The sequence below is a fragment of the Rhineura floridana genome, chromosome 19 (assembly GCF_030035675.1).
Source record: "Rhineura floridana isolate rRhiFlo1 chromosome 19, rRhiFlo1.hap2, whole genome shotgun sequence".
Taxonomy (NCBI): domain Eukaryota; kingdom Metazoa; phylum Chordata; class Lepidosauria; order Squamata; family Rhineuridae; genus Rhineura; species Rhineura floridana.
The window spans coordinates 13087739-13097989 of record NC_084498.1 but is presented as its reverse complement, the minus strand read 5'-3'; the positions used below and the strand labels follow the sequence as shown (position 1 = coordinate 13097989).

The following is a 10251-nucleotide window of genomic DNA, read 5'->3' as shown; positions in this document are numbered from 1 at the left end:
TTCCTGGAAAACGTCTGCCCATTTTAAAGATAGGCACACAAACACTTACATTTAAGATATTATAATGCAAACTCCTCTCTTTCCAATTACAGATGGGGGTGGGGGCAGGAGGACACACTTATATTTTTGTCCCACTTGAAAACTTTTCTGGGATACTATGTATTTATTTATTGGCCATATATTTGTATGGTGGTAGAGTCACTGATGTCACTCACCTCAGGTTGAGGACCAGTATTGGGCCTCAACCCAGAGGTTTGGGTTGGAAGTATGGGGAAGGGCCATAGCTTAGTGGCTGAATATCTGCTTTCCCTGCTAAACGTCCCGGGTTCAATCCCCATCAGCATCTCCTGTTAGGGCTGAGAGTGGCTCCTGCCTGAAACCCTGGAGAGCCACCGCTGGTCATCGTAAACAATACCGAGCATGGACCAAGGGTCTGACTTAATATAAGGCCATTTCCTATACTCCTGAGTAGCCACCCTGGGCTCCTACTGGGAGGAGGGACGGGATATAAAAGAAAGAAAAAAAGAAAGAAAGGAAGGAAGGAAGGAAGGAAGGAAGGAAGGAAGGAAGGAAGGAAGGAAGGAAGGAAGGAAGGAAGGAAGGAAGGAAGGAAGGAAGGAAGGAAAGATCAATGGTCTAGGCCAATATTCTCCTGTGGCTGAACACTGAAAGGAAAGATTGGTAGCAATGGAGAAGGTTGACCACCATTCTGGAATCTTTGCACTGAGGAACCTCTGACAAGTTTTTGAAGTACCCCAATAGTCCCCACCCAGAACAGAGTTTAGAAACCACAGCTCTAACCACTATACCAATGTGGTACCCTCCAGTTGTTGGTGGACCACAGCTCCCATAATCCCTGAGCATTGGCCACTCTGGCTGGGGCTGTTGGAAGCTGTAGTCCAACTTCTGGAGGACACCATGTTGGCTATCTTTGCACTATAACATACTGTTTTGTTTGGGATTCACAAATCCTTAGTGATTTATACCCTGAATTGATAATTCACACAACCTGTTTCCTTGCAGATCCTAAAAAAGGCAGGGGCATAGCTGAGTGGTTAAGAACATTTGATTTGCATACAGAAGGTCACAGGTTCCATCCTCGGCATCTCCAGGTAGGAACGCGAGAGACCTTGGTCTGAAACCCTGGAGCTACTGCCACTCAGTGCAGACAATACTGAGTTAGATGGACCAATGGTCTGACTCAGAATGAGGCAGCTTCCTATTTCTGGGGAGGAAGAAGTCACTCTGTGTTTGGGAAAGAACTTGTATTGTCCGAACCTGGCCTTAAATAAGATGAATTCACACAACAGCTTCTAAGCATCTTTTAGCATTAAACAGCATTTGCAAAACAAGACAGCGTATTTTATTAGCCGCAAACCCCCATAATTATGGAAGGCTAAGGGAACTCTTACATTATCATCAAACTAAAGGACATATTTTATTATTATTATTTAATAAAATAGCAGGGCATGAAAAATAATTGTATATTACAAATATGTATAATATATACACACACTTTCTCCATCTCTCTCTCTGACACACACACATACACACACACGGCACAAATAAATTTGTGCCTCTCCTTTGCAGCAAAGGGCATAGGTTGAGACACAGTTTCCCTTTGCAAAAAATCTAGTGCTTCTTGATCTATTCAGCATCCAAATTTGTTTAACAATAGCAAGAGTCAATAAGCCCCTTTGGATCTTTTGCAATTGATCCCCTCCCCCCTTTTCTTTTTCCACAAATCAGTCCAAACGTGTCTGATTTCCATTAAAAAGCCACAAAAAAGTAACACTAAAAGGGTTTCTAAGGACTAAACCCCTTCGTTCTTTTGTTTAGGGATCCCTTTTGTTGCCTTTATGTACAGCAAAACACTTGTTTCTCTACCATGTCATGGCAAGGATTGGGGGGGGAGGGAGGATAACCTGTATTGCACACCATTTTTATTTACTAAAGTTTGGGTCTGACGCAGGACTTCACTTCAGTGACTGAGCAGGGGTGAACCTTTTGCACTGAACTTATTTTCAGAAATTCCGTGCCCAGCAGGTAGGATGAAACGCGGTTTGGTAAAAGAATTTCTTAAAGTTAGAACAGAAGTTGTTTTCAAAAGATGATGTGCCGATTGAACATAAGCTGCTCTCAAAGGGCTGGTTACCTAAAAGGACACAATTCTCTTTCAAGTTTTTTTTTTTTTAAATCATTGCTCTATAAATCCTAACTCTACCTGGTTAGAACTCTAAATGCAAACCAATTTTCGCTAAAAATCATTACATACAGCTTTTAACCCAGGAGGGCTGAAACAGCAAGCTATTAAAACAAATTATTTTTTGAAAGGACCCAGATATTGTCAGTATTGGTTGCACTAAAAACTTTCCCCGAGTATCTTCATCCTAATGTTTGATCCCCAAACCTTGACTTTCAATATTTCAATTTCCCCCTTAATTTATCTGACAAAAGAAGAGTTAAAAGCACAATTTTATCCATTATTATTATTTACGTCTGAGTACTAATGTGAGCACTTGTGAGTCTTTTTAAGTGGGTTACATATTGCCCTCCTAAAATTTATGGTGGTTGTTATTTTTATACATTCTGCTCACACACAGGTAGGGGGTTGCAAAGCTGGCTCATATTTTGCATGGTGACCTTTGGGCTTTTTGTAAAGTCCACTACTTGCAATCACACTGGCAGGCTTTCTTCGAGTCCTCTTTTTGAGTCTCTGGCTGCAAACGCTTTGCCAGGATTGGAGGGTCTTGGAGGTCCAGATCCACATGCCGCTGGTAATCCCCACAACCAGCAACATGAAGACTTTGACCATGAAAATCTCCACTGCTGGGATAGAATCGCTCATTGTGCAGTCCAAGTGTTTTGTCTGGTTGTTCACCTTACACTTCTGTTGCATGGCCAAGATCTTCCAGTAATCCATGTTCAGCCTCTCATAAAAGTAGCAAGCAATGACACAAGTAGCGGGCACGGTATACAAGACTGAGAAGACCCCAATCCTGACCATGAGCTTCTCCAGTTTGTCTGTGTTTTCCCCACCAGTTTTCATCACCCTCCTGATATGGAAGAGGGCCACAAAGCCAGAGAGGATGAAAGAGGTGCCTATGATTAGGTAGCAAGCCAGAGGCACCAGCACAAATCCAGTCAAGGCGTTCACATCCATGCTTCCCACATAGCATAAGCCTGTCAGCTCATCCCCAGCCACCCTCCGCATCACCAAGATCATGATGGTCTTCACTGCTGGGATGGCCCAGGCTGCCAAGTGAAAGTAGCTACTGTTGGCCTCGATGGCCTCATGTCCCCATTTTTTCCCAGCAGCCAGGAACCAAGTTAAAGTCAAGATCACCCACCACAACGAGCTGGCCATGCCGAAATAATACAGAACAAGGAAGACAAGGGTACATCCGGTGCTCTCCAAGCCTTCCTGGATTACATAGAGTTGGCCGCTGTCCCGGTCGCATGCGATGCTCTCGGCCCCAGAGAAGAGGCGGATGATATATCCCACCGAGTAGACACAGTAGCACATGGACAGGAAGATGATGGGCCTCTCGGGGTACTTAAAGCGCTGGGGGTCTATCAGGAAGGTGAGGACGGTGAAAGCGCTGGAGAAGAAGCAGAGGATGGACCAGACAGCAATCCAGATGATGGCAAACTGCTTGTCATGGCGGCTCCAGTAGACGTCGACCCCGGGAGTGCAGAGTGGGGCACAGGAAGCACTCTTCTCCACATGGTGGAACTTGCCAGGGTTCTCACAGGTCGTCCGCCCAAGGCCATCCTTGTGCTGCTGCTGCTGCAGATCATGGTTGGTGCTCTCGGGTCTCTGGGGCCGGAACATAGGGGGCAGTATGCTGGAGCCCCTTGGGGGCTCTTCAGAGCCATTGTTGGGGGCTTCCATGCACAGGTAGTTTGGATCGTTCTTGTTGGGCAGCTTGCTGCAGTCCAGGGAGTCAGGCCATTTGAAGGTGAACTGCTCCATGATGGGCGAGCACTTGAGCCTGGCCTGCTCGCACATCACCCGGCAGGCCGGGATGGGGGTGGAGACCTGCTCGGTGCACATGGGGGCATAGAGGGAGCAGAGGAAGAACTTGAGGTGGCCGTGGCAGCCGTACTCCACCAAGGGGGCAAACTCGTGGAGCTGGATGGCCGCCTCACGCTGGTCCTCGTGCCCCATCAGGTTGGGCATCCTGGTCATGTTGTAGCCAATGTCCTTGCACATGGGGATCTCGATGGGCTGGCACCTGCCATCCCCAGGCCGGTCAATATCAATGGAGCTGATGCCAAAGCAGGTACAGACCAGCTGCAAGATGATGCCCAGAGTCCCTCCGAAGCTTCTCCAGGATGCACCCATGCTGATCACCCTGGAGCCAGCCGACCACGTTGCTGTGCCCGCTTCTTGGACAATATCTGGAAGGAGAATATCTGCTGGTGGAGGTGGCGATCAAATCAGCTGTCCTGAAGCCCCTTCCTCGGCCACCATCGCTCCCAACTTTCGCCAGGAGCCCCCCCAGAAGGGGAGACATCCAATCCACTCCTCAGGGGGCTGCAGCATAGCAAGTCCTTCTCACCCTCACCCCCCAAAATATGTCCCCTTCAACTCCGGTTAAGAGCTTTGCATCAAAACCGGCGAGATCTTCCTGGCGAAGTCCATCCCGGTCAGTTTCCAAACTCGGTAGGGCAAAGGTGGAGGTGGGCCGGGGAGGGGGACGCTGGAGAGGAGGACCCTCTCGGCGTTTTACTCCCCCATCCGCAAGCAAACTTACTGCACCGAGGAGAGAACGCTTAAGTTGGTGAGGGCTATTTTTCGTCTTTAAGTCCTCCGGACGGTTTTTTTCTCCCTCTGCGACAGCCGCTGTTTCCGACCACGATCGCAGGGACGGCCAATGTCCTCCACTCCTTCTAAAGTTGCTGATTCAAAATAAATAAATAACAATTCCAGCGATCACCGCCCCTCCGGTACACATGTCCGAAAGCGGCGTGGCAGCTTCTCTTTCTGTCCAGTCTTTTCCTTGCCGTCGCTCTCTCTGTTTTCCACTTTCTCTCTCCCCGATTTGTGCCTCCGACGAACCCACCTCTCCACACTTTCCGCTCACTCTCTACTCCCCCCTCCGCCTTTCCCCAAGAGGTGGGGCTTGTAGGGCGTCGGGCTGTGGGGAGGGGGCAGATCCGATTGCAAAGGGAAGGCGATCTCGAAAGCACTGGGGTAAAAAGCGCTGGGGGGGGGGAGAGAGAGAGAAAGCACCAAACCTCCTTCCGCAATACACGCGCCGACCCTGAATCTCCTATGTATGCTTTCCTCTCCAAAGAGCGGGCTTCGGGTGGAGAGAGAGAGAGAGATTCGTGCGTAAAAGCGACGCGCGCTCGCTCTCAAGAGTAACTCCTGGGGCTTGTAGCAGCTGTGCTTGGAGGAGGAGGTTGGCGCCCAGGACTTACACAACACACACACACACACACACACACACACGGCCGAGGATCCGCCTTCGCTGCGACACCCACTTTGCATGAGAAAAGGTGAAACTGACACGGTGATTACTTTCCAATCATTCGGAACGCCTTTCAAAAGGAAGGGGGGGGGACCTCTTGAAGGACCGTCCAGGTCCTCCCTCGATCAGCAGCACACATTCAAAAAGGGCCGCTTGTTGCTTTCCTCCTCTTTATCCTTCTCTCTTAAACCTCCCCATCTCTTCCTCTCCCCCCCCCCCGTCTCTCGTGAAACTTTCTCTCCTCTCCAGAACTTTGTCTTTTTCTTCCTCCTCTTCTTTTTTCCTTTCAGGTAGGAAAAAAAGTGGTTTGGTTTTGATTCTTCAACCTGCTGGAAGGTTTTTGAAACACTGAGCCAGCCTAAAGTTTTGTTTTTTTTTTTGTTACTCCTGCAGATCTTGGGCCTCCCCTCCTTCAAGCTACCTTTTTGTGTTTGTGGTACTGGATGAGTTCTAGGGTTGGTTATTAGTATCTATCTATCTATCTATCTATCTATCTATCTATCTATCTATCTATCTATCTATCTATCTATCTATCTATCTATCTATCTATCTATTATCCTGTATCCTATTAGTACATATAGGATATAGTGTCATCATTGGGTATGGCATTTTGAAGAAACAACAAGAAGGCTGTGCCCCAAGCAGAAACAATCTAAAATTTGACACAGGGGAGGCAACAGGAGGATGAAGTAAAGAAGGATGTTGTAGAGTTGGAAAAGGTTCCGAAAAGGGCAACCAGAATGATCAAGGGAAAGGAGCAACTCCCCTCCCCCAAAGGAAAGCCTGCAGCATTTAAGTTCTTAGAAGTTACATCCATTGCGCCATGCATGGTTGCCTCTGGTCCAGCTCCCTCCTGGCTGTAAGTCAGTGGTGGAGCACATGCTTTGCAAGGAAAAGACCCCCGTTTCAATCCCTGGCATTACCTGCATGGCCATGAGTTGTAATTCAGCAGCATTCTGGAGGCTCACAGGTCCCCTTCCCCAATATTCCCTGAGTACTGCACAGAAGAAGACTTGCAGTAAGACCATAACATGCCCTTTCCTGTTAGGAATGGGTGGCCTGGCCCCTCTTAACAGGGATGGATCTCACTGGTTGGTTTTTTTTTTTTTTTGGCAGTATTGTTATTACATTATATCCCACCTTTCCTCCAAGGAGCTCACAGTGGTGTCCATGGCTACTAGCCATGATGGCTATGCCCTCCCTCCATAGTCAGAGACAGTATGCTTCCAAATACGAATTGCTGGAAACCGCAGGAGAGGAGAGTGCTGTTGCACGCAGGGCCTGTTTGTGGGTTTCCCATGGGAATCTGATTGGCCACTGTGAGAACAAGATGCTGAACTAGGTGGGCCACTGGCGTGATCCAGCATGCTCTTTTTATGTTGTTATTTTATAATAATAATAATAATAATAAATTTTATTTTTGAGTCGCCTATCTGTCCGAACTAACGGACACTCTAGGCGATGTACAACAATATAAAATACATATACAAGTTAAAAACCACAATCATCCATTCATCTAAAACATCCTTCAATTAATAAATCATAAAAACTAACTTATGTTCTTATGTTCTCCTCTCTCCAGCTGATTCTCACAACAACCCTGTGAGGTAGGTTAGGCTGAGAGACAGTGACTGGCCCAAGGCCACCTAGTGAGGTTTATAGCTGTGTGGGGATTCAAACCCCTGGTGTCCCAGGTCATAGTCCAACACTCTAATCATTACACCACACCGTCTCATCTCTGTGTGCTGTTGCTAGTCTTCCCTCTTGTGGTGGGGCACACCCCACCTGTCATCATAATCAGCGGCATTTGGGTAGAGCACAAGACTTTTATAAAGTGTCGGCATGTGTGTAATGGCCCCAGTTCAGCAGTGAGTTACGGGCACTTCAGCCTGCTACAGTCATTTGGGGAGAGGCCATAGCTCAGTGGTGGAGCATCTACCTTGCAAGAAGAAGGTCCCAGGTTCAATCCCCAGCATCTGCAGATAGGGCTGGGAGAGACTCCTGCCTTAAACCCTGGACAGCTGCTGCCAGTCAATGTGGACAGTACTGAGCAAGATGGACTAATGGTCTGACTTGACAGAGGACCACTTCCTATGTTTCTGCGTAGTAAGCTTAAGGCTGTGCCGCTTCTCCCCAGCCCATGCCTAAGCACTCAGCCCTGTTGAGCACAGTCACTTTCTTCCAAATTAACATGCATAAGAATTAGACTAAGAGCTTTCTGGGTAATCGATAGTCACCGCCAATGAGGGCTACTGGGGTGCAGGAAAGGCCTGTGAGTCAGGAACCTATCTCACCTTAGACAGAAACTTGTTAGGCAAGCCACTCTCAGCCTCGCTTTTCCCAGTGTGCGATATGAGGTCAATACTACTGACCAGCTTTGCAGGGTTGTTCTAAAGATGTTTGAGATTTTTATTTTATTGATTTATTTAGAACAATTCTATGCTCCCTTTCAGGGCAAAGCTCCTGCCTACATACATAAATAAAACCAAAGCATTAAAACAATAAAACAAACCCAATAAAACAAACCATTAAAACAGCAGTTTGACAACCCTTTCACAGCCCAACACAAACAAACCAAATTAAACAGTTTGGAAGAAGCAATTTAAAGCCAGAAGTGGCATAAGCTATGGGGGCGGGGGAAGCACAAAAGGTCGAGCTCAACCTCTTGACTAATAGAAGATCAAAATGAATAGGTTTTCAGGGCCTGTTTGAAATCCAAAATGATGTAAATACATACCTTGGGAAGAAGTTCACAAATATGAGGCCACCACTGCAAAGCTCCTATCTCTAGTGCCCTGCTCTTGATAAATCACTGTCCCTATTATGATCTTTTGGAGAGATTTTGTGGATGACCAAAAATGACGAGAACCAGTCTTGATATGAGAAAATAACTGGAAAGTGCTTTGAACATATTAAAAGACAACCCCAGCCACTCCCTTTCATGTAAAGACTGAGCTATGAAGCAAAATACAAAGACAAAAGACCGCACTCCTTCATGCACCACATAGTTAAACTGTGGAATTTGCTCCCACGGGAAGCAGTGAAGGCCACTAACTTGGATGACTTTAAAAGAGGATTATCTATTTATTTATTTATATTTATTTATTACATTTATGCACTGCCCCATAGCCAAAGCTCTCTGGGCCGTTTACAAAAATTAAAAACATTGAACATTAAAAACAAATAGACAATTTTAAAACCATTAGACAAATTCAAGGAGGATACGGCTATCAGTGGCTACTAGCCACAATGGCTATGCTCTGCCTCCACAGTCAGAGGCAGCATGCTTCTGAATACCAGTTGCTGGGAACTGCAGGAGGGGAGAGTGCTCCTGCGCTCGGGTCCTGCTTGCAGGCTTCCCATAGGCAGCTTGTTGGCCACTGTGAAAATAGGAGGCTTGACTAGATGGGCCATTGGCTGATCCAGTAGGCTCTTCTTATGTTCTTATACTTAAAGCAAGGTTAATAGAATATATAGTAGTTCATAGGCATTATCTCAGTGCAATCCTTACAACATTATTAGGTAGGTCAGAATTATTATTCCCATATTGCAGCTGAGAATGTTGAGGATGAGTGAAAGTGGCTTGCCAAAGTCTACCTAGGCAGTTCCGCATTCTAGCCAATATGATATATGAACCATCACTTCTTTTTAGCCACAACGTTGCACCAGGTCAATCCCGGTATAGAGGCTACAGATCAAAGCCACATGCAATTTTAGGGATATGGAGTGCAGTTTGATTTCCTACTAAGTTCTGAAGTGAGAGATCCTGCCGGGATGAGCAGGAAATGCACTGTGGACATACTCAGGAGCGCTTGACTTATTGTACGCCTGGGGGATTCACTCAGCTGCTCTGGGTTTCTACTGGGAGGAAGGGTGGGATATAAATCTAATTAATTAATTAATTAAGCAGGTGCTGTCCTGGCAAACCTTGGCTGAAATGAAGCCTTTCTAAGAATGAACTTACTTTCAGAAATAAGAAGTGTTGGAGGTTAATTCTGCCTCGAAGTCATGCCCTTGACAGTAGATGGAAGTCTTGCCCTCTTTCTCTATGACTTGATTTGTTTGTGTGTGGAATGTGATTTACCTAAAGTGGAAAAAACACTCTGTACGTGCAAAAGGATGCCTTCATTTCTCACTACTTCACTACTCTGAAATTAGGTTTTGGAACAAGTTCCACAGCTAAGCTGTGTGTGTGTGTGTGTGTGTGTGTGTGTGTGTGTGTGTGTGAGAGAGAGAGAGAGAGAGAGAGAGAGAGAGAGAGAGAGAGAGAGAGAGAGATTAAACCCCTCTTGGAATTCCTTTATTTTGCCGGTGAAGAGAAGGGGGGGAGGATGATCTGTAAGAGAGGTACGGAGGATAGTCAAAGGGGATTGAGCTGGGTGTATTTTATTGCCCGGACCATAAATGTCTGGCTGAGAAGCTTGTAAAAATCCAGTTGGTCCAGAGTCACTTGCAGTCCCATCTGTTTACAAAATGTAAGCTTTGATTGTGAGCTGAGAGCCAGGAGCACCAAGGATATAGAGACCAACAGTCGGAAACAGAGCCACACAGGGCTTATGTGACTAAGCTAAATCCCCTGAATCATCATGAGGGAAAGTGGAAAATTCCCTACAAGTGAGCAGTGCAGTACAGGAGGGATGATTTTCTCTGTCCTGGAGGAAATTTAGGCTGCAATACTAAGGATACTTACTTGAGAGTAAACCCGTTGAACTCAGTGTCACATTTCAATAAACATGCATAAGATTGTGCTGTAATAATATTTCCCATGCAT

General features: G+C 46.4%; 1 protein-coding gene across 1 annotated transcript; it reads right to left on the bottom strand.

The window, feature by feature from the left end:
• Positions 1–1404: 1404 nt before the first annotated feature.
• On the bottom strand, positions 1405–5371 carry FZD10 (frizzled class receptor 10). Its single transcript, XM_061602437.1, has one exon. It carries the CDS (start codon positions 4346–4348, stop codon positions 2594–2596), a length of 1755 nt encoding a protein of 584 aa, XP_061458421.1. The 5' UTR covers positions 4349–5371; the 3' UTR covers positions 1405–2593.
• Positions 5372–10251: the final 4880 nt, after the last annotated feature.

Coding starts and splice junctions, on each gene's coding strand:
- FZD10 (XM_061602437.1), bottom strand. CDS start 4,348: ATGGGTGCATCCTGGAGAAGCTTCGGAGGGACTCTGGGCATCATCTTG.